Here is a 25994-nt window from a genome sequence, read left to right on the forward strand (position 1 = left end):
GGAACATCAACTGATCAACTGCTCAATTAATCTTTCTTAAATGTAGTAGATACCAGAACTTCTCTACTTTGATCATTGGCTAAAGAATCTCTAATTTAATGTAGGAATATGTCTTCTGCTACATTTAAAGGTCAGGTAGTTGAAGAGCAAAAGCTGTTTAGGTGGTTTTATTTGGTGCTAAAGATCACAAAAAGAGCTTTGCAAAAAAGTTTTAGCTAAGATGCATGGCTTTCACTTTAGTCTTCCTTCTTGATCAGTTCCAGACCCAGCCAAGAAGAAGCTGTTCCACTACTTCCAGCTTTTACTTGACAGTCCAGGCTTTGGAATTCTTCCTTCTGCTCTTGAAATCCTTGAGCATCTGTCCACCAGGCTCAAGTGAGTCTACATATAGCCCTCTGGTAGGTGACAGGTAGAAGAGTCTAGATGGCTAATTTTACTGGGGAAAAAGAATGCACCCAAACAACCTGATGATCTCATTTAATTCTCCAAAGAGTGCACTGTGATGACTCGTTTTAATTGTCATTTTCAAACAATCTAGAATCATCTGAAGAGAGAATCTCAGTGAGGGACCACCCAGATTAGGTTGTTCTGTGGGCAAGTAGGTGGCAGCACCATTCCCTGGATTTGGATCCTGGACTGGATAAAAAGGAGAAAGCCAGGTAAGTACTAACATGCATGCATTCTCTACTTTGTTTCCAATTATGGATATGATGTGACCAGTTCTCTCAAGTTCCTGCCTCTGTGACTGCCCTGCTAGGATGGACTGAAACCCAGAATTGTGAACTAAAATAAACCTTTTCTCCCCTAGGCTGCTTTTCTCAGGGCTTTTTGATTGTTTGTTTGTTCGTTTGTTTGTCTTTTTGAGACAAGGTCTCCCTGTAGCCCCAGCTGTCCTGGTACTTACCATGTAGACCAGGCTGGCCTTGAACTCACAGAGATCCGCCTGCCTCTGCCTCCCGAGTGCCCGGCTTGTCAGGGTATTTTATCATAGTATCAGAAAAGGAAACAAGGACTGTGCCTTATCCTGCATTTGCAGGTGAGGAATCCAAGTCTCCAAAAGTGCTAAGTAGCATGACCATGAACATCCACACAAGCAGAGGAGGACTTTAGTTAAAGCTGCCCAAAATGAACCCCAGCATTCTTTCTGTGATACCACTCAGTATCACATGAAATTAATATACAACCCCTTCTAAGAAGTCTTTCTTCGTAGAGACCAAACCATATGCTCAGTGGAATGTCTAAATGGTGAGATTTCAAGGAGAGAAATTCCAGAAGCTCTGGTGATACAGGTGATACTTGGCACCCATGTGACTTGATTTAGTCTCTAACTCATAAGGTCCTCCTGGCTCCCTGCTCCACAACATTTCTCTATACACAGCTAAATGACTTGGCATCCACCTTCAATCAGACCCAGCCTAGGAAGCAGAGTATTTCCCTTTTGGGGGGGAAGGGGACCTTTTTGAGACAGGATCTCTCTGTAGTCCCAGCTGGCCTGGAACTTGCTATGTAGACCAGGCTGGCCTCAAACTCACAGAGATCCACCTGCCTCTGCCTCCAAAGTGCTGGGATTAAAGGCATATACCACCATGTCTCCCAGTATTTCCCTTCTTACATAAGATTTCAACTTTATCTTGAAATATATTTTTTTTCTGAACTGAGGTGCAGAAAACCTAAGTGTAATATCTAGGGTCAAAGTGTTCTAGAAACCTAGTATCCACACAGCTAGCCCAATGTAACCAAAGATGAGTGGGTGAGAGGGCTCTATTCAGTATATTAATGTGGGTTAGGAAGATAGCTCACACAGGCATGAGGACTTGAGTTCAATCCCTAGAACCCATGTAAAAAAAGTCAGGCATGGTGGCATGCACTTAAAGTCCCAGCACTGGGGAGGTAGAGGCTAATGGATCCCTGTGGCTCACTGGCCAGCCAGCCTACACTACTGAGTGAGCGCCAAGCCAATGAAAGACTCTACCTCAAAAGCCAAGATGAATGGATGAACGGATTATGAGGAACAGTACCAGGGTCTCCATGTGAATACGCACATACATGCATGCATACCAACACCCACATCTACCCACACACAAATACACATATGCACACACAAAAATATTAACCTCACACTCATAATGAATATGCTTATGCATATTAAATATGACCATAATTGCAATGAAAAACAATGGACAAATGAAAATCAGAAAAATGGAGATTGGTGAATAAATTTAAAAGAAAATATTCCAAAATGTTACCACTCGCAATCACCAGAAATGAGTATTACATGCATGATTTTTCTAAATATTTGTCTGAATTTTTCCAAATTTTCTGTATTAAATCACTCATTTCACAGTATACAACTCTAAGAATAAATGTTATAGAGAATATACAATGATCCAACTCCACTTACCCTGATAGGCATGTGCTTTAAGGACATTTTTGTATTCATAAACCATAAAGTAACAAGAAGCAAGAACAGCATACTTACCCACCAACTGTGGGAGAGAAGAAGCCTCCCGGTCAAGCATGATGGACCCTTTCTCCATACAGGTCCTCAGCTCAAACAAGCTGTGTAGGGACAATGTGGCCACATGGGGTTTGCTCCATCTTTCTCCACCCTGCTCCACTTTCTCTTCAAATTTAATCCATCTAGGAAGATGAGATTAGTGAGATATAATTGAGAGTGCTCCAACCTTCCCTGAAAATAGCAATACTAGCTCCTGCCCTTCCAAAATGTCTCCTTTTGTGGACTCTTTAGTTTATTATGTCATCAATTATGTAATCTTCAGAAATACATATAGTTACTAGACCACTCTTTCTCTCAAAGAAAAAAATGGACCAAAAGGAGCCGAAGCATCCCCCATGTAACCATGAAATCCCTAATAATGATTATTGTAAATGAAGTAGAAAAATAAACAGCTCAAAATTCTCCATGTGGATAGGTTCTATAATTATAAAATTAGTCACCACTGTGGACACTGCTGTGGCTTCTCAAGGCAAATTTAAGTAAGGTGAACTAGCAATAATTAACATTTATCTCAATTAATTGGAAAACAAAATGGAAATTTTCCATTTGTTGGTGCTTAACAAGAAGCACCATGTTTGGCCACATCTGGGTTTAATGTATATTTCTCAACTGGCATAGGTTCCCCTATAATTGAGATTGTAGTAGTTTTACCCTTCAAGGGCCTGCCTGTGTTGAAGAATATACCAGGCCAGTGAATAGAAGATGTATTATGATAATAATAGATCTATTAACCTTAGCATTGGAAGAAGCAAATCTCTTCCATAGCTACTACTTTCTAGGACTGGTAGACATTTTGATAACACAGAAAAATAAAGACATTGTTTGAGGTTGGAGAGAAAAACATTTGGCAGCTTTTGTATCCCACACATGTGGCTTAAGGAAACCAGAGGATTCACTGCTGCTGTTGCGGCTATTCACCAGCCTGGTGCTATCTTTCACATCAAGCCTTCTGCAAGATGGTGGAAAGGGTAATGAAGGGGTTAAAACGTGTTTTTCACCCAAAGGTTTAATGATTGAAAAGTATTTTCCTAGAAAAAGCTAAACACCTAACTCCCTGCAGATGAGCTCAAAGGGCAGAGGTCATAGGAAACTCTACATAGGTGTTATTTATAGAACTCTTATCAACCCTCAAGGAGGGGAAGAAATGCATTAGAAGAACCAGAAGTAAGAACAGATCAAGAGATCAACCACAGTGTCAAAGAAGAGTTTAGGATTTTCATCACATTCAACATTCATACATTCAACTCCATCCTCTTCTCAGGAAGCATCTCATGGCCAGGTAACTCCCACCTTCAACTATAACCATTATCACCAGCCTGTTGTTAAAGCCTCCTTTACCAGGTGTGTTAAAATCCATCAAAAAAGCAAGCAGCAGAGATTTTTAAATGTTTACCTCAGAGTTTAAAAGTGAATGATTTGCCAAAGAGATTATAAATCTTCAAAACTGGACATATTTTATTTCTGTAAAAGTAGCTGAGACACATTTCAAAAGATAATAAACATAATTTCTGTGTGTGTGAGTGTGTGTGTTTGAATTAGCATTTTTCACTTTATTTGGAATTAGAGTCAGAGAAATAGAAGGATCTGGGAGAGATGACAATTTTATATTGGCATTTATGGCTGTGACTGAAAAAAAATCAATTACAGTAACTTGTGTTATTTTTTTAATCATATGGTTATTGTGATGTTGGTTAACTTGGGTATAACCATCTTGTCCTGCTTAATCTTTAACATGTTTGTGGCTAGTTGCTACATTATCCACTTTATATTTGTCTTAATTTTTAGCTCAAGATCAGACTCCAGAAGATAGAAGACAGTTCACTGTTGTGCTGGATCATCCACTTGTCACCTTTTCACACCTAGGAAAAGGGAAACTCAACTGGGAAGTTACTACTATGAGATTGGCCTGTGGCCATGTCTGTAGGGTATTTTCTTGATTGTTGAGTGCTGTGGGAGGACCCATGCCACTGTGGGTGGTGCCACTCGTTCTGTGTTGTATAAGAAAGCAGGCTGAGCACAGGCCAGGGGAGCAAGTCAGTAGGCAGCACTCCTCCCTGGTCTGTGCTTTAGCTCCTACCTCTGGACACTTGAGCTCCTGCCCTAGCTTCCCTCAATGATGTACTTAATGGGAACATGTAAACCAAATAAACCCTTTCCCTGACAACTTGGTCAGAGTGTTTTATCACAGCAATAGAGAAGCAAACTAGGACAATAGTATACACTCTCAGGTCAGGGTTACATAGAATTACCTATGAAAAAAACATAATAACTACTACTATTATTATTCTAAGAGCTGAGAGAAACTTTGATCATAGAATTTAAGCCCAAGAAAAATGACAAGGGTCAGTTGCAAACTCTAATGTACCAGGTTTTAAATGACCTTCATTGCCTCTATCTTTCTTAAACGAGTTCCCCTTCTAACTGTTGCCATCAACCTATATTGCTAAACTTATTCCTTGAAAGAAAACTGAGACAGGCAGATAGACAGACAGACACATACAGAGAGTGAGAGCGAGCGAGTGAGCGAGCGAGAGTGAGAGAGTGAGTGAGCGAGTGAGCGAGCAAGAGAGAGGGAGAGAGCGAGTGAGCGAGAGAGAGATAGAGAGTGCAAAGGCTCTTCTCTGTCATCACCCTTGCTATGGTCTGAATGTGTTCTCTAAAATTTATATATTGAAATCTTGTGGACTAGGGATTTTTTGTTTGCTTTTGTTGAATTGAGTTGTGTCTTTTAAAATTTATATATTGGGCTGGTGAAATGGCTCAGTGGGTAAAAATGCTTGCCATGCAAGCCTGATAACCTGAGTTCCATGATAGAAGAACACCAGCCCCCTAAAACTGTCCTCTGACTTTCACATGTGTCCAGTGACATCTACACACCTGCATGCACACGCGCACGCACACACACGCACACACACACACACACACACAAATAATAAGTAAATAATAATTTTTTTAAATTATTTTGAAATTTTGAAGACTTGGTGGGGCATTCCTGTAGGGTTTTTCTTTTTGTTTGGGTTGGGTTTTTGAGATGGTCTCACTCTGTTGTTCAAATTGGCCTTGAGCTATGGAAATCCTCCTGCCTCAGCTTCTCAAGTGCTGGAATTATAGGTGGAGCCACCGTACCCAGTTTTATATACTGCCTTGTCACCCAAGGTGACAGTACTGGGGGATAGAGCCTTTTGAGTGGTTTGATATGATGATGGGCCTTCAAGTTTGGGATTAGTATTTTTATAGAAGGGATCCCAAAGTGCCCCTTTATGTGAAGACTGAGCCAGGAGGTGCCATAATGAGCATGTGGGCTCTACCACACACCAGATCTACAGCTGTCTTGATCTTGGACTTCTCAGAACTGTGTGAAATAAATTACTGTTGTCTGTAAGCTACTCAGTGTATGCATAGTATTCTGTTACTGCAGCCTGCACAGGCTAAGGCAATCCTCAATGTCTAAACAATTTAACTTTAATAAAATTTTCATTGAAAACAAAAACAAAAATCACTCAGTCCTTTTGTAACCTGTTCTCTATTTATCCCTCTCTTCAGTTTATACTGCAAACAATGTGATTGTACTTAAAACAGGAATTAGAAAAAGTTCTTCAAGAACACTTAGAAATCACAAATTCCAACTAGGATGGCCTTACAGAATAGCAACCTGCTGGACAACAGTCTTTGAGGTCGAGATTTAATCAAAAGGAAAGGAAATGAAGCCTCAAAACTATCCTTTTGCTTAGAGTCTCCACTCCCAGCAGGTACATATTCTGTCACAGCTCATATTACCATCTGTTTCACTTTGAGTTCCCTAAGCACTGAATGTTGTGATGATGTCACACAGCACAGCTGACATCATGTGGGAACTCTGGGATAATCCTGATTAAATGCCTTCGGAATATATTGCTCTGATTGTCCAAGAAATGATACCATCAGCATGTGTATTTAGGCATAAATACTGATTTGTCCATTTAAATTGGTTGCTTGTAGATAATTTCATTTAAGAAATGGTGCACACTTGGTCTACCCTCCTCACATATCAAGGACAAATTTGAAAAACAAATGGCCAACACTCCTCAATTCAAATCAGCATCCATTAAAAAGAAGGCGAAGGCAGAGGGACCAAAGTTCAGCCCATACAAGCACTAGGGATTCTACAAAGGTGCTTTAGAGCCATGAAATTATGTTTAAAAAACAGACACTTTGGTGGTAGAGAGTACTGAAAGCCACCATTTCTCCTTCATAGTCTCTATGAATAGCCAGATATTTGCAGTAGGTGTCCAGTTTTTCCTTTTGTTTCAGTACGTGACATGTTACAGGAAATTTTCAGGAGTTGGCTTTTTAATGCTTGCAATTGCAAAACTGTTGTACCCTTGGAGGAGCAGTTTATTAGATGAAATCTATTTATTCCAAGGTCTTAGAAGAATAATGATAAAGTGCTTTGCAGTTTAATATACTTTGAGTGACTGCCAACCAAACAACACTTCAGTCATTTGCTGAAGAAACAGAAGACTCACTGGGAATCACTGAATTTTGCAACTTTCCAATCATGTGATTAAATATAATTAGAAAAAGACAAAACTTCTAACTTAAAAACTTGCCAGTTTTATAGAAAATAGGCACAACCTTTGAACTAGAATATAATCCAAGTATGTAAAACTATTGAGATGATGATGAATTTTGTGCTAATTAAAGAGTGGCTCATCATACCTATAAAGACGCCGGTGCTGATATGTAGCTGAGATAAAAGTTGTTTTAAGGAGAATTTGTAAATTTCTAGATCAACTATGCAAATTATTGCATATAATTGCCTAAATATAACAACATATAATTACATAGATGATTAGATTCCCTGAACCTTTTTCTTACAGAAAAAAATAAATTTGGTCAGACATGGAATTTCCCAAGTCATCCTGTAGAGGAAAGTCAGAGAAATCTAGACTGTGAAGTCAGTGGTCTCTAAACCAATGGAACAAGAGTACGTGCTGTTGTTCTGTGGCCATGACCTTAAAAGGGGTTCCCCTGAGGTGGGCTGGGTCAACATGCCCAACAGAAACACAAATAGATGTTCATTTGTATCGTGCCAATGCCCTTTTCCTTTGTTGGCTCATGTTTCTGGGAACTTGTGATGACTTTCCTTTTCTGCAGGTTTGGCAGTACAGAGTGGATTACATGCAGTGAGTGATCTTTAACATATATTTATGCAATATTAAGGATGTCTAGCACTGGCCACTGAAAACTCACCAAGGGCAAACTGAAAACCAAGAATCACTTTTAAAGAGTTATTCCTAACTCAAATGAGGAAGTGGAGGAAGAAAGGTCCCACTGTCATGACTTTGGGCCATCACCAAAGCTGAACCAGGAATTATTCCTTTATCTGTTTGCTTCATACACCTGTTAACTGATTCCAATGGATTCCTATTTTGTTTCGATTTTATCTTTTTTGTGTGAACAGGGTCTCACGTATCCCAGGCTGGCCTCAAACTTGCTAAGTAGTCATGAACTTCTGATTCTCCTGCCTCCGCCTCCCAAGTGCCAAGATTACAGACATGTGCCACCATGCCCAATTGACTCTCATAGGTTTTTAATGAGCAGTACAGGCTTCTTTACCAAACCACAGTGATTCCATTTTAATTACTGCCATCTTAATGTCATTTTTCTAATGACTAAACATTTGGAAGTACCCTTTAAGAAGAGTAACAGTCTTCACCACTCCACCGATCAGACACACTTCTCAAGTCTGGTAAGTTTCCCCTTTACAAAATCTTTCAACTTATGCACTACTTTGAAAAAGCCACTAAAATTTCAAAGTTCTAATTCACTGAAAAGATAAAATAGGAGAGATGGCCCAGTCGTTAAGAATACTGGTTGTTCTTGCAGAAGACCTGGGTTCAAATCCCAGAACCCACATGGCAGCTAACAACTGTCCATAACTCCAGCCCTAGGGGATCCAACAGACTCTTCTGACCTCCATGGGCATTGCATGACAAGGGTGCACTTACCTACATGTAGGCAATACACACACGCACATAAAATAAAAATAATAAAATTTTTTAAAAAAGAAAAAAAGGGGGGGCTGGAGAGATGGCTCAGCTGTTAAGAACACTGAATGTTCTTGCAGAAGACCCAGGTTCAGATCCCAGCACCCACACAGCGGCTAACAACTGTCCATAACTCCAGTTCTAGGGGCTCTAACACCTTCTTCTGTCCTCTGCAGGCATTGCATGACATGGGAGCACTTCCATACATGCAGGCAATACATATATACACATAAAATAAAAAAATAATCAAATATTTTTTAAAAGAAAAGATAAAATAGGTAAAACTATGAAAAGAAGGATGATAGAGCTGTTACTCTAAATTCCAAATAAAGTCTTCTCTTCTTGGTAATATTTCATTAGTACTCTGCTTTCTGAGACTCAAAAGAGTCACCTCCTACATTGTTGAAAATATTCTCCATATTATTTGAGGTATAGGGCCAACCTAAAATTACTAAAAGTATGTCTCAAACCACAGTGACACTGGAGCTCAGTATAGACTATTCTTACTATTCTTGGGTAAATTAAATATTATCCAACTTAAAAGTTGGGATCTTAAAAAGGAAAGAAGAATTCCATTTGTTCAGTGGAGTGTGGGCCCACACTAGATGCTACATCTAGTTTGAAAAAGTCTAGAGGGTTCCTCTCTTTGGAATAAAACAGTCTACCAGTAGGGTAGCTCATTGGAGCTCAGAGAGCTCACACAGCTTAGTAATAAGGCCCTTGTTTAGCAAGAGACTGTAGATTCCTCAGCAGCCTACCATACACACCTCAAACAAAATGTTTATCAACTGAAGATTTCACAGGAAAGCAAGAGAAATTCTCAAACATGTTTGCTAGCCAAAAATTTAATTCATGTCATGTCTTCACATATAAAATGAATCACTAATAAGCACTTAACGTTTATTGGTCTGATAGGTTTGATGCCTTTAAATGGCGGGAGAGGGTTTATCATATCTAGAAACTGGACATGATAAATGGAAGTCAGACATTACTACAAAACATTCTGAAGCAGAGTATATCACAAGAAGTACAGACTGGTGGAAATGTAAGTATTTCTGGACACAATCACCTCCAAACCTCTCCATGGAATTCAGATGGAACAGGGGCTAGAGAGATACCTCAGTGGTTAAGAGCACTAACTGCTCTTGCAAAGGACCCAGGTTTGATTCCCAACATGAACATGTTGTCCTTAAATCCAGTTCCAGGGAATCCAATGCCCTCTTCTGGCCTCTGCAAGTATTGCATGACATGGGTGCACTTACATACATGCAGGCAATGCACTCATACACATAAAATAAAAATAAAATATTTTTAATTTTTTAAAGTTAAAAAAATTAGATGGCACAGCAAACTAAAAACCAAGGTTCTATTCCTCTACCCGTTCATTTTCTATTCAATGTTTTGAGTACAGTTATGTAGCAGGCAGTTCTAGGAATGAGGAATAGAATGATGAACAAGACAAGTGAAAATGCCCCCAGATTTGATTCTTTTAGGAAGAGACGATAGCAATCTAGATGATGCTAAGTGCAAAGGGAAAAAAAATAATGGAGGTCCTGGTATAGGAAGTATTTGGAGATGTTTCAAATTTACAGACAGAGTTGCCACTAGGAAGATAATGTTTAAATAAAGACCTGAATGAGCTAGGCCAATAAGTCATGTATCTAACCTGGGGTGCAAAGCAAGAAGAGACCTGTGGACAGAGGAGGTGGCAAGCACAAAGTCCCTGTAGGAACAGCAGCACAACTGTCAGGGACTCCAGTAGGCTGAGCAAGAAAGGAGACAGAACATGACCTCAAATAGCACAGGGCGGACAATTCATCAACAGAGTAAAGGCAGGGCAAGGAGCTCTACTAATTGGAGACTTTTGCAGCAATCTAGGTGAGAGATGGTGGGACCCTGAACAAGGACTGAGGCAGCACTAATAGGCAATATGGTAAAATTCTGGAATATCTGAGTATTGTAGAGGGCGAAAGAGAATTTGCTGATTTGTTGATCAGACAACAGGTGCAGAGAAAGTCAGGAGACAAGGAAGACTCCAGTGTTCTGGCTGAAGTAGCCAAAAGAATGAAATTATGGTTTGAAATGAAGATACCTGTAGGAACAACAGATCTGGATATATTAATTGAGACTCCTAATAGCCCTCAAATTACTTGACTCCAATCAAATAAGGAAGGAAGTCTAGAGATATAAAATGCATATGTCATAAGCATATTGATGAAATAGCTTCAGACGTCAAGCACAAGTTCCCCTCCGAGCTTTAGCAACGATGTGCTGGGTACCTTGGGTTTGTCAGTCCACAGCTGCCCACTAGCCAGAGGTGAAAAATAACAGAATTCTAACTTTGGTCAATATTTCTCAATAACTACTATGTTCAGAGCAGTTATTTTATTTTAAAGTACTATGATAGACCTGTGTGAAAATGTCATAATGAACCCCATTAACCTGTACATTAACAAAAAAATCAAAAAAATAGTTATTTTAAGGCAGTCATTTCTCCACTAATCATATATTTTGAGCACCTTTTGTGACCCAGGCACTGCAAAGCTCTGAGAACACCATAGTGAGCAGATAAATTTGGAGGTCCCTGGCTTTGAATGAATCCATGTAATGAGGGAAGCCAAGTAAAAACAATGTCAGAAAAGCAATTAATAGTAATTGTGGCAAGCCCTCAATAGGAGAAGTTATCCAGTGTAGACATTTTATATTTTTTCTCCCTGGACAGTTTCCCAATACTTTTCTAGTACCTCCAGGATTATGTGACCAAATGATACCTGAGCTCTGCCCAAAACACAGTGTTCAAGGATGATAGAGAATGTATGACCATCTTGGTCTTTAGAATCCTCTATGACCAGGCATGGTAACTTGTGCCTTTAATCCCAATACTGGGGAAACTGAGATAGGAGGATCATCATGAGTTCAAAGCCAGCCTGGGCTACTGAGTCAGTTCAAGGTCAACGTGGACTACAAAGTGAAACCCTGAATGCCCCCCTCAAAAAAAAAAAACAGAATCCTAAATGGAAATATCATACCCATCTCATTCAACACTGAGTTGCCTATACAGTGAACCACCATCTCTCTAGTGTAGTTAACATTTGGCTGAAACAAAAGACAGAAAATCATCTCAGTGATGTACTCCATGATAACTATTCACACAGAATTTCATTTTAAAAAAAGAATAATAAAAGGAGACCTTTGAGGTACTTCTGACTACCCAGTACACACACAGGAAAGAAATTTTAGCCCATAAAATGCATGTGGTGCTATAGACGATGCAGTCTTGTAAGATCTCACTTGGCAGACTAGGAAAGTGAGGCTCAGGAATGCTACAAAATGTGCTGAGTATTAAAGTAGTGCATGACAAAGCCTACACTGGACTAAAAACCTCTCAACATTTAAGAGCATGCGCCTCACTCCATCCACTCTGTCCACGAGAAAGAAGGGAAAGAGCAAATAGAACAGGCTAGCAAAAGCTTTTGATCTGGACATCTTTAGGGTCTTTAAGAGGACACTCTATGGATTAAAGGCGTACTCTGGGGTGGGTTTTACTATTCAAGTTATAGGTGCTGGGAAGACGGCTTAAGAGACAATTGCCATATCATGACCCAAAGTCCCAAATAGCAAAGAATAACAAGCTTCCAGAGAGAGCATTAGAGATAGGTTAGAAATATGCTACCAAAACCTTTAAAATAAAATATTCCAAAATTAGGTTTCTTATCTTAATACTACTGTGGGGCCAGGAAAAAATAAAATATAACCTTTTTTCTCCTCTGATCATGGTTTGACTTAATGGAAAATAAGAATTCTTTGTGGATTCTACTAAACATTTTTAAAGCAAGAGTGCCTGCAAAGACAAGCTACCTAGAAATTCTCCACCACAACCAAACTAACTTATCAAACTTCTGTATTAAAAGCACTAAATTTGGGGCTGGAGAGATGGCTCAGCAGTTAAGAACACTGAATGTTCTTGCAGAAGACCTGGGTTCGAATCCCAGCACCCACATGGCAGCTAACAACTGCCCATAACTCCAGTCCCAGGGGATCTGACAGCCTCTTCTGACCTCCGCAGACATTGCATGACATGGGTGCGCTTACCTACATGCAGGCAATATACACATACACATAAAATAAAAATAAATAAAATTTTTTTAAGTTTAAAAAGTACTAAATGGTTAAAGATATTCAATTGTACTGAAAACTGTAGAAAAAAGAATAAAAGTACATGGTATAATTCTGATGCTCTGACTTTCAAAATTCAATCAGTTTGATGAAGAATTTATTATAAATGCTACAACGTATAAAACTTCTAAGATATGTCTTGCAAAATAGAAGCTCCCCCTTTGACTGTCAAAGGAATCTTCACTATTGAGAGTTTTCTTCTTTATATTACAGATCATCTGTAGCTACTGATCACAAATGGTAAAAAATAGTAAGTTCTTCCTGACTTCAGAACTGCCTGTCTAGAATGGAGGAAGAGATGCAGGGTTTTCTTCCATCTTCCACCACAGAGAAGACTGTCACCTTTGTTGCTTTGTTTTTCTTAAACTCAAGCCTAGGTTAATGACTGGTGTGCCTCCTCAGGCTGTAAGATACTATGTAATTCCCCTCAAACTTTCCCATAAACAAAGACTTAAGTGTATGTCTCCTTTGCTCACTGATGCACTCTTAGCAATTAGTGAGCATAATACTCATTCAAAAAGCACTGGATGGTTTTAACTGATTAGAGCTACAGACTATAAAAGATATATCTCAGTATTATTTTGTTTGTTAGATAAAATGCATTGGTATCTGTACGTAATAATGACAATGAGAGAACAGTACTGCATTATAGAAAAGTCTTAGCTAATTGTTACATGCTAAAGAAGATTTAGTCTGGAAAGTAAAACTGATTCTATATGAAAGAAAACCTGTAATATGATATAGTTCATGAAACCTTGGATACTTGAATAGCACTAACCAATTTACAAAGCATTTCCATATATTTATGTGTGTTTAAAAATATACGTGATACAATTACACATATATTGTGTAATAATATATCTGTATATGTTTTATATAGTATATTATATGTAGTTGGCATTATTATCTACTCTATGAAAAAACAGCATCATGCAGTTAACAAGGGACAGAGCATAGAAGTAAACTGAGAAGTCTAAATTCCAAATTCAGATGAATTTCAGCTGAATATTTAGAAGATAACAGGTTTCTACTTGAAATTATACCAACTTTATCTTACAACCATCATTGTCTTCCCAACACCCCTTCTATCTTAGAACAGGTAATGTAAAGAAAATCACACAAAATACATTGGCATTTGGCGATATACAGAAATATATCTCTTGGTACAATCTCTGAACACTTATGTTTTTATGTCATCCTTATGTTTTACTATTAAATAGCATATGCACTGAGACTGGCTTTTCATTCCTTATAAAAGTCAAACTCCTACAGCACAAACCAATGGAATGGTGCTCCAGCAGTGAAGCAGGAGGTACCCTACATCCACATCAATGTAAAAGGACACAAGGAAGAGAATCACCCGTCCATAACCCAGCAATATCAGCCACCCATTGCTAAGACTAGAGAGGGCAGCTCCTACAGGCTCACCCGCTTGGCCTACACTACTTCCCCAGGCCAGCACTGCATTCAACCAGCCATGCCTCACCTTGCCGTCTCCTTCCACTCCATTTCCTGCCCATCCACGGCCAGCAACTCATCCAGTTCAGTGAAGAGCTGAGGAGGTGCTGGGCTGTCATCTTCTTCTCCCAAGATGAATCGGATGCGTTCTGCGGCAGGAGAGACTGCAGAAGTGAAAATACTATGGTTAAACACTGGCTGGACAACCCTGAGGAAAGTGTAGCTTCGGGCTCTTCCTTTCTCCCCTTGGTTATTGGGCTTTCCTTCCACATTTTCAGTGGCCATCTTGCTAAGCCTCTCTTATCTTCAACCTAAAGCCAAAGAGAAATCAAAGCCTCTCTCTATTCCTTTGATCGAAACTCTATCTCAGTTCTCTACCCTTTCCAGAAGAAAAGCAGTCTACTTTTGTGTGGTTTGTGAGGAAGAACCTTGAGCTCTCAAATGAGCTGAGGTCCAACCTCATGACTTCCCCTCCTCCTCACTTATGACCTATCCAAAACTATGAGATAGAAATGAGCTTGAACCAATCACTTCTTCATGTAGCAGAGGGAGGGGCAACAGAGCATCCCAATCCTGAGATTCTTCAGGCCCCCAATTGCCCTCCCTCTGTCCAATGTCTAAGCCCATGTCCTGACTGGGTAACTGTAGCGCTGACGAAGGAATATTTAACAAGACTGGAGTTCTTCTTCACATAATGGCAGTACCCAAAAATATTTAGTCACACTTCAATGCACTTGAAAAACAAGCCCAAGTAAAATATTGTACACCTGAGGGAGGGGGGGGAGAACATTTTCCAACACACTTAAGCACATAATTGAATGCCCTACTAGCGCCTTTTGACCCTGTCTCCTGAAATCATGGAATGAAAAATTAACTAGAATTTCCCCCAGATTTTGAGTTATTCTTTCTTTAAAGAGAAAGGAAAGAAAGAAAGAAAGAAAGAAAGAAAGAAAGAAAGAAAGAAAGAAAGAAAGAAAGAAAGGAGGAGCACTTGGAAATTGATGGTCCCGTTACAAAACTAAGGCTCACACATATTTTTATAATCCCCAGGTAAAGGCAAGAATGGCATGTACATGTGAGGGCAATTCACACATTCATCACGCACAGATGAACAGAAACATAAATTTGTAGAAATATATGTGTCAAACACCCCACTAAAACATACAAATCTTTATCATCTGAAACCTAGAGAAATACAGGACAGAATAAAATTTCATGAATCAAAATTTAGTTACTACAAGTACATTCATCAAAAATATTTGACCTTGTAATAAAAACTAATAATTAAAATAAAATACATCTTTGCCTATTAAAAAGGTAAAGATGAAAAAAAGAATTTCACTGGCCAAGGTGCATGAATTACACAATCTCACCTCCAGGTGGCTTGTTTCTGGAGGATTGTCAATGAAACATCAACATCTATCTAAAGGAAAATTTAGAAGCATATGAAAACACTTTAAGAATGTGTATCATGGGGCTGGAGAGATGACTCAGCAGTTAAGAGCACTGGCTATTCTTGCAGAAGATCCATGTTCAAATCCCAGCACCCACATGGCAGCTGACAACCATCTATTAACTCCAGTTCCAGGGTATCCAACAACCTCTTCTGTCCTCCTCAGGCACTGCACAACACAGGTGCATGTACATGCAGGCATTACCCTCATACACATAAACTAAAAATAAATAAATAAAAAGAATATATATTATAGTCTAGAAATTCTATTAAAAATGCATTTATTCCAAAAAATGTTATTTCAAATATTTTATTATAATGGAAATCATTGGTTGTAGTATTGTTTATAATTGGAAAAATTTTTAGAATTCAAAATATTAAAAAGGGATTGGTTAAATAGAGTATAGTATAAACATGCAACAAAATGCCTTTTAGTCATAACATATGAAGTCAGTGGGGCTGGGGATATAACTCACTGGTAGAGTGCTTGCCTAGCATGCTCAAGGCCTGGATTCAATTCCCCTGAATTGAAAAAAAAGCAAAATAAAGCAAGTCTGAGAGATGGTTTGGTGGGTATGAGGAACTGAGTTTAGATCTTCAAGACCCATGTAAAAAGCCAGGAGTGGCAACACACATCAGCAACCCAGTGCTGGATGCAAAGACTGACAGAGCCTGAGAGAGTGCTGGCCAGCCAGTCTCTCTGAAAAAGAGAGACTCTCTAAACAAGCTCCGGGTTTAGTGAGAGATCCTGTCCCAAAAACTAAGGTAAATAAGAAATTAAGGGAAACATCTTGATGTCACACTCTTTTGCCTCCCATACAGAGGAGCACAACCTCACACACGTGTACACCTCCAAGCACACAAAAATCCCTAATAAAGTGTAAAAGGGCTGGAGAGATGGCTCAATGGTTAAGGGCATTGGCTGCTCTTGCAGAAGACCTGGTTTCACATCCTAGGACTGACATGGCAGCTAACAACAGTCCATAACTCCAGTTCTAGGGGATCTAATGCCCTCTACTGACCTCCACAGGCATGGTCATGACATGGGTGCACTTATATAAATGCAGACAATATACTCATACATATAAAATAAAAGTAACTAAAAATTAAAAAATTAAAGTGGAAAAAAATCAGCCACATTTATAGCATTACCATAGAAACCACAGAAAATAAAACCATGAAGGAAAGATCCAAGTTTGTAACATGTATTACCACATACATGTTATTTTTCTTTAATAAAGAAAAATACATACGTATTAAAGTCTGGAATTTAGGTAGCACTGCTTTGCTTACATCTACATGTGTGTATTTCAGTTAAACTAGTCCCTCAACAATACATTCAAATAGTTAACATGGTATATTAAATATAGTTGCATAAAGTATAAACTTTACTGCTAAATTTTCAATCAATAAATCACTATTGATGCTTCTTTCATCTGTCAGTGATTGGCCACAAAATGCTCCTGGTTCAGTTCATACACAGACAGTAGAGTATGTGGCTGTATTGCCTGTGTGTCTCCTAATGACAAATGCACTTGGCATGGATGATCAAAAATGGGAATTGGCTGACAAAGATGAAAGTACAGCATGGAAACAAAAGATGATGGTGAGAGTCAACTCCCACCAGACAAGTTTCCTTATGTAGCAGATGGTGATTAAACACAGAGACTCACAATTAGCCAATGCACATAGAACAAGAAACTGCAGAACACTTATCCCTGAACAGGATAGCTACTTCAAACCTCTGCCTCCCAAGGCTCAGAGATCATTACAGAAGAGAAGGTGAAAAGACTGTAAGAGCCAGAGAGGTGAATGACCACAAGCTAACAGAGTCTTCCAGACAGCTGGTCAGTTACTCATATGAACTCACAGCAATGGTGACAGCATGACAAGTCCTGTGCAAGCTGAAACCAGACAAAATCCCAGCACAGACATGGAGAAGTGGGTAAGAAAATCCCAACCCAACCTAAGGAACTTTTGGCGATTGATGGCTGCTGGGAGGGGGAAAGACAGTGTCGTACAGAGTTAGGACTCTTGATGGATCCAATGAATAAATCCACACTGAAGAACACTGGGGGACACAAATCATGCTCTATAGGCTGTATTACACACACACACACACACACACACACACACATATATATACACATATATATGACAGCCCATTAAATTGGGCTGGGGGCAGTGGTGATAGATAGCGAGAGGGGAGAGGATCTAAATGCCATCAAACTACATTGTATGAAAATCGCAAAAATTCAATTAAAAATGAAAAAAATAGCTGATGGTATCAGAAGAAAAATCTGAACCAAAGATAAATGAAATCTAGGTCAAAGGAACATTGACAATCCTTCCATTCACAACTTGAAGAACTTTGGATATGCACAGAACTCAGTGAATGCAAGCTCAGCAACATATACAAGGAAAGAGGTTGTGATTTTAAAAAAAAGATGATGATACCTTAAAGGAGTCCATTTCTTGGGGCAAAAAGCACTGGAAGGCAATCCAAACATACCAAGCATGACAATTTGGGCACTGAAACACTTTAAGAATACACATTTGGCTTGCTGCATTTCATATGGGGTACTACAGCAAGAAGGCAAGCATGAGTCAACCATCCCTGACAGCACACTACAAAGAAACAACCAATGTATTCTCAATGTTTCTAATGTTTTAAAGACTATGGAATAAATAAAAATTAGCAGGTTAGCACACAAAGCAAGAAAAAAAATGCTACTTCTGCTTTTGCATAGCATTAAAATAAGGTAATTGAACACATATTTAAAACAGTACAATTGATTTGCTTTATTTCTGTATTTAGAAAAATAGCTTTGAAAGTTTTTAATATCTCAGGAAGAAAAAAAAACTAAAATTCTAGGACTTTTGTATAAAAAAATATTTGGAAATGTCTTTACAATCAAGAAACTGGAAGTGGCATTACTGTGGGGTATACCAAGGGCTTGATAATGAAGATTGTACAGAACTTGGAAGCCAGACAGCACTCCTGAGAAGCAGTCCACATTACTAAAGGTTTAGTCACCTCATTCTCAATTTGACTAACTTTTCAACCAGCCTTCAACATCCAAGATCTCAAAGGCAGAAGTAGTGATGAAAAGGGTGTAAGGTTAGGTCATCAACTTTCTGTACCTTCCTATAGATGTAAGGTAGGCTCGTCACCACTTCTAGCAGAGAAGGAACATTTTGGCAGTGTAAAGGACAGACTCTTCTGCACTGAGAGTCATCCCTGGCTGACACTTGCCCACAGAGCATCACTCTCTAACCTGGCACTCTCCGTGTAGGCAAACACCAATTGCTACCAGAGAGCAATTCTTAATCTCTTAGGAACCATGCCTAACATTATTTATAGATTAATTTATTTGTTAAATACAAATAACATTTGGTGAACAACTAGGATAATAATTCTTTGGGCAAGAAAATGCCAAAATTTTGTGGTATAAAATAAGTGCTTTTCTAGTAAGTTTCCTCAGTTGTTCCCCTGAGATTTCTCAGGAATTAGAAAAAGCCATAGCAACTATATTACAAATAATGATCTATGGGGAGAACATCCTTATAACCAGCAAATAGCCTTCCCAATTGCTGACATCACTCTTAGCAAGGTATCCAGGGTCCTTGGATCCAGAGTTATGTCAGGATTTCACTGCTTCACATAGCCTGTGATCGTCTATGGACAGGAATAAATACAAGCAGCAGCAATGCACTGAGAGAAGAGTAGGGACTTTGGAGCCAGATGACCTGGTTCAACCTCAACTCATGCATATGAGTTCTGTGATCTGAAGCACATTAGTTAACCTCTCTGTATTTCTAATTCCTCACTTGCAAAATGGGATGATGGTAGCGGTTATAGTGCTATAATATAAAACCAAAATTAGTTTTTAAAAATTGCCAGTGCTTATTAGTAAAACCCCTTTAGTTTCTAAGAAAGAAAATTCTTATAGATACTGGCTTTAAGAGCCACTGCATATTGAAATATAGAAAGTAGGAAAAAAAGCTGCCAAAAGTTGTGCATGGATTGCTTCAGTGAACCAAGCAGCTACAGGAATGGGAACACAAAGTGTACTTGCTTTGTTAGGGAAAAGCCAAAAGAACGAGGAAGAAATAGTAAAACTTCTTCAGCTTCTAATACCTAGGCAGAGAATATGTCAGAAAATGTCTTATATTTCATACAAATAAATTGTAACCCCAAGTAATAACTAGCCTAACACCATCACAGAAGAGAACCTGAAGAAAATCAGAGGTTTATGGGGAGGAGGGAAGAAAAAAAACTAACAAATTAACCCAGTTGCCTTTGTCAGTTAAGTATGTAGAAGTAAAATCAATGCATCTGCTCAGCCTCACTTCTCTGTTGAATTCTGTCCTCTGGTCAGCACACACTTTGGTGTTTTGAACAGTTGCAGAATTTCCTGTAGTTATCTCTGACCAGAGGCCCCATGCTAAATGACAAAGTGGTCTGTCAGGGTTAGTGGAAAATCAGTGCTTCCAAACCCCACCATTGACAAGAAGGCAAGCAAAGAGATGGCAGGAATGCTACCCATACCATTGGCACCCACAGCAGACACCACTTATACATCAGCACATCCACTCCTGCTGAGCTTGAACTTGGCCTTAGGGTTTATCTGAGCAGCCAATATGCACTGGCATGGGAGAAGAAACCTCTCTCCCACTGCTGACTGTAAGATCATCCATGTGCACTTTCAGTTTGTCCTTCATATCACAGTGGTCCCATATACGTGTCCACCTTGACTCCCACAACAACCCAGAACTGTCTCATAATGTGCATAGAAGAACATGCTTGTTAATTTCTTGACCTTTCCTTTTCATTCTTCCTAAAGATAATATTTGAAGACTTTTTCCTCTTCTGTATGACTTGGTTTGCATGTTAAGAATTCTAACATTTTTATGAGGTTCTGACTGGATTTGAGACCTGCTCCAGAGAAGGGAATTTCATGCCTGGTATTATAACACTGGTCAAAAGCTAATGGTTGGGGAGACCACATGCTGTAGGGTAGAGAAAATTTAGAGTAGTAAGCCGTAATATTTTCCAAGTCCATAAAAATACAACCATTTGGGAAATGAATCTTATATTAAGAACTAGAAAAGAAAATATCTAAATTTTGAAAAGTTGCCTTCATCTTCCCTCTTCCCCTTAATCTATCTTTGCATTAGCTATGGTAAGAAAACACAGCAGTCATTCAATGTTAAATAAGCCTCAAATACAAAAAGAACACCTTAGGCAAGCAGTTTTCCTCTGCTAGAAGCAAAACATACACACACAAACACACACACACACACACACAGAGAGAGAGAGAGAGAGAGAGAGACTGAGAAACAATGCATGTGCCTCTATTAGAGCATGTACTCGCCATCTGCTCTGTGTTTTAGTCCTTGCTGCATCTAAGCAAACCATTGCAGATCAACCCTCATCCAAACAGCACTGGAGGTCTACCTTGGGGATAATAAAGTTACACAGGAAAGAACAGATGGAGAAACATGTGAGAGAATGAAAAAAGAAAAGCATGAACAATATATGACCTGCTCCAGTTCCACAAAAGAGGTTATTTCTGATATCTCTGTTTTTCTGATTTTCAAGTGCTTCCTAGAAAATGATATGACACAGCAAAATAGAAACTGAGACCCAGCAATAATGCACCAGAATTTATTAATATAAATACAATCACCCTCTGGTATCCAAGAGAGACTGGCTTCAGGCCCTCCACCTCACAGACACCAAAATCCACCTATGCTCAAATCTCATACATAAAGTGGCATAGTATTTGCTTTTAACCTACACACATCTTCCTCTTCTGTGCCTTCCTTCATGCCCAGATTACTTGCAATATCTAACACAATGAAAATCCTATGCAAATAGTTGTTATACTATGTAGTTTAGGCAGGAAGAAAAAAGTATGTACACGTTCAATACACATACAACTGTTACAGGCCTTTGGAAAATATTTAATTTATGGAGGCTAAATTCTTTGGCATAGGATTTGTGGCCACAAAGAACCATATTTATTATCTTTTAGCACATATAATATACTATAATATTATTGAAAGATAACAATTTTTGCAATAAAGTTCCTGTCCTCAGGAATTTACAGATGAGAAGATAACACATAATAGAGAAAATGCTATCAACATGTAATATTCAATAATTAACATCTTTTAACAGTTACACTATGCCAGGAGATGTGTTAAATAATTTCCATTGATTATATCAATTACTTTACATAAGCCTGTATCATAAACGGGGAAACCAAGTTTTAAGAAGATAAAATACTTCACCAAGATCACATAACTAATCAACGACATGACCTCAACCTCCTGCCCAGTGCTATTTCCAAGCCCCTTTCTGCACTCATGTTTTAAAAATGAGACTAATCAAAAGAAAAACATGGTCAGATTGTCATATGAGCAGTGCAGACAGAAATGTATTAGATTCGGAAAGCAGAAATCACCCTGGCATATGAAATAGTCCTAAAGTTAATTGAACATTTGGCTCATTATCCACCAAAAAGCAATTTGTGAATATGTCCTTTATTCTCAGTCTGGGAAGCATCCCACTGTGGCCACCCTGAGGGCTACCAAAATAAAGTGTTTCTAATAGAAAGAATAGTTAGAGTGAACGATTCATTCTGAAAAGGATAGGACTGCATACAACTTCCCTCCAACAGGTTAAATAAGGACTTGTACAGTTTACAGTTTCTACTTAACAAAGTTCATTTTCTCATGAAGTCTTAGCTCTCAAACCATGGTATGAACGGGAATAACCTTATTTAAGCTGTCAGTGTGCTATTACCAACTGATTTACATAGCCAATATTTTAAGATGTTTGTTTGTTTATTTGTTTGTTTGTTTTGAGATAGGAACTCCCTGTGTATCTATATGGCCTCAAACTCATCATCCTTCCACCTCAAGACTTCTGAAATCCAGTACTAAGCATTACTTTTTGTTCCTCATTCTGAGATTAAAATTTGAAGGGGGATGTCAATCTTAAAACTTGCACAACCCACATAATAATCAAGTCATTGTAGCACTAAAAAAGTACACTTATACATTGATAGATGATAGATGGATAGATAATAGATTTATAAATATATTCCTTAAATTTCATTTTCACACATAATAAATCAGTAAATGAATAAAGTTTCATAAACCTATAAATAGCTAAAATGCATGGAAGTTGTAGTTAGTCTTGTCCACTCAGCACCCTTAACCTCTTCCTAAAAATAGCACCCTAATTTCCTTTGGAGAATAAACCATCTATACTTGTGAGATCATCCATGGGGTTGGACTCACTGTCCTGTGACCAAGGTCTACACAATGAATATATCAAAACTATTGCTCTTGAGTGGGCACTTTACCTGATCCAAGTGAGCTGAAGTAATTCAGTGTCAGTCTTTTGCTGGACATGTCAGGGAATACGTCTTCACTTTCTGCTGGGAGACTAGATAACAACAAAAGCTATGAAGTGCAGAGTCATCCTGCATCCCTGAAGAGGCTGCTTGAGAATAACGCAAACATAGGAGGATGCAGCTTCCTGAAGTCACCCTGCGAACACTTCTATCCACTCATACCCAAAGTTAGTTACTCTGCAATCCAGAAACTAGACTATCAAAGAAATTTCACTGAATAATATTTTATGGAATCCAAGTTCTAAAGGAATCTGTACAAGCCATATTCAGATTTTTTTTCTATGCTTTATCCTACTTTACCTCAAACAATCTAGAAATTTACTATCAATTTATGTGCTCATTGACTCTAGACAGGTAAATTAGATGACTACCTTTTCTATTTCAAATTAGCCAAGAAACTGAAACAACTAAATAGCATTCATTAAAATAGATCATTTTAAACATATGTAGATACTAATGTATTAATAAACTCCCACTCACTAAAAGTCATTGATTACAACAATTATCCTTAATATTGCATGACATTATTGTTCATCTGGAGAGAACCAACAGCACATGCATAACAGAATCCTATCCATTCTCTTACTTAGGAGAAAGACACTGGCTCTGGCCTCAGCTGTACATCACAAGGTCATAATCCCCTGATGAATCCATCTCCCAAATATGTTCTGGGTTCCAAGGAATTTTTCACACATACCCACCCTTTGGACTCCAAAAAAGGCTTTACTAATACTCTCAATCTGTAAACACACCCTGGTGGGGATACCAAATTGCACACAGCACCACCAGAGCCCATCATGCCACTCTCAATATCCTCCCAAAGATGTCAATTTCCAGAGCTCTCAAGGATGCAATACTGAGGCACCATGCAATAGGGCACTGAAATAAATTCAGGAACCAAGGAAGCCTATATAAGACATGAGAGGCAACAGGAATGTGATGGGTCAGTACAGAGCTCAAAATGTTCCTGCTGAAGTACTAAGTTACAGGACTTGATACCTACCCCATGTCAGGAAATTTTCTAGAAGGAAAGTGAGACCTCAAGAAAGAGAAATTCTTACAAGCACCTCCATTCCCCCACATTTAAGCCTAGGCCTAAGGCTTATCTGTCTTGTTAAAACTATAGGGCACTCGATAGCTGGCAGTCATTACTTCTGGGTGGTGGTTAACTTCCTCTAGTTTTATATTCAGATCAAATTACTTTCTTCTAAAGGCCTCACTATATCCAGATCCTTCCTTTAGTGAATCAATAAATTCACTTTTGTTATGTTTATATCCCATTTATAAGTGGGTATCATGTATTTACGACCTCAAACTTACTAATTCGAAGTATATTTAGGAAAAAATCCAGAAGGATATACATGAGTATTAACAATTATTACCTCTATAAGGTAAGCTTATTGATGTTTCTTATTTTCCTCATTGTGTTTATAAGTTCTAAATCTTCTAAAATTAACATTTATGCCATTTTTATATGGAAAACAAACCAATTAAGGTTTTTAATTGCTAAACATTAAGAACAGTCATGTCAAATTAGTACCAGACACTCCCTTAAAGTAGTTGAAACTACATAAACTCAATTATCTTCCTCAATAAACAGCCAACACAAACACAATCCCACAGCACTTGCCTTTACTGCTATCGAGGGACTGTAATAACCAGACCCAAAGCACACAACAGGACTGGTCATGGTTCTGAAAGTTAATGGACTGAGCAGTCACAAAAAGCCACAGATACAGAGCAGTGGGTTTGGGATGGAAGGCCTCTTGTAAATGGCAAAGGGAAGGAGCTTTCTGTAAACAGAACAGGAACCATTAAATGGTAGAGAACATGGCCACCCAGTAACCCTCTCCTAAAAACTCCTTGCCCATGTCACAGCCACTGTTGAGATTTTCCTTTGATTCCTCCTTCCCTGCTTTGCTTGTTTTTGCTTTGCCAGAGCTGTCCACGATAAGGTTCAGATAATGAATCACTCTGAGTAAGAGTGAACACATCAGCACTTTTTCCAGGTTCAACTCAGACCAATTATCAGCACAATTTATACCCCAAGGTTTCTAAAGTCAGACTCAATTCTCATCAACATTAGGAAATATTCAAGATTCCCAAAAAAAGCTTTACAGACTCGCTGAAGTATAACTATTTTCTATACCAAGTAGCTAAATTTATAGCTCTGATAATAGTGTCACAACCACCCTGCTAATGCTACCATTGGATGCCTTTTGGTGTGTGGATACAGAGAAGATATCCTCCTTCCTGCATCCTCTCTTTGAAAATGCATGCTTACAAAAAGACACCAAGCCTTAACAAATCTTTAAGACTTCTGTCTTCATGCTCCTGTGACCAAAAAACCCTACCCATCTTTCCTGGATAGCAATACTGAGAAATGTGGCCCCAAATATAATCTATTTAAGGGCCAGGAAGGTAGTTCAGTGGTTAGGGTGCTTGCCACCAAGCCTGACAACCAGAGTTCAATCCCCTGAGACTACACAGTGAAAAGTGAGAGCCAATTCCCAGTACTTGTGCAAGCAACTACATCCATGTGAAAGCACACATATGTGCATACACTCACACACACACTTAAAAGTCAATGTAAGACAAATGTTAAAGAAACATCTGTTTAAAAGAGGAAAATGATAATATAAACATTGAAGAAACATTATGTGCATGACTGTTCTGTCTTCAAAAAAATTTTCCACAAGGACACTGCTCTACAGATTTTGACTGAACTCTGAATATAATACAGAAATGCCATCAAGTTTCTACACTAAGCTTTTCTTCTTTTTCTGTCTTATTTCTGTTCTGAGTCAAGGGTCCAAAATTAGTGGCAGTGATTCTCAACTTCTGTGGAGTTTATAATTATATTCTCAGAAAAGAAAAAATAATGTACAACAGGCCCTCCAACACTTCCTACTTTTCATCTATAACTTCAC

The 25994-nt window shown here is 38.6% G+C and overlaps 1 protein-coding gene across 5 annotated transcripts in view; it reads right to left on the reverse strand.

Annotated features, from left to right (window-relative positions):
* Slc4a4 (solute carrier family 4 member 4) overlaps positions 1 to 25994 on the reverse strand; it is a 476303-nt gene that overhangs the window by 202829 nt on the left and 247480 nt on the right. For all 5 annotated transcript variants that reach the window (XM_008829281.3, XM_029561709.1, XM_029561710.1 and 2 more), the window contains 2 exons: positions 14210 to 14345; positions 2480 to 2640 (listed from right to left, as the gene is read on the reverse strand). In XM_008829281.3, the coding sequence (XP_008827503.1) occupies positions 2480 to 2640; positions 14210 to 14345 (297 nt within the window). The remainder of the gene's footprint in view (positions 1 to 2479; positions 2641 to 14209; positions 14346 to 25994) is intronic.

Source organism: Nannospalax galili, unplaced genomic scaffold (genome assembly GCF_000622305.1).
Source record: "Nannospalax galili isolate Female #2095 unplaced genomic scaffold, S.galili_v1.0 scaffold50, whole genome shotgun sequence".
NCBI lineage: Eukaryota > Metazoa > Chordata > Mammalia > Rodentia > Spalacidae > Nannospalax > Nannospalax galili.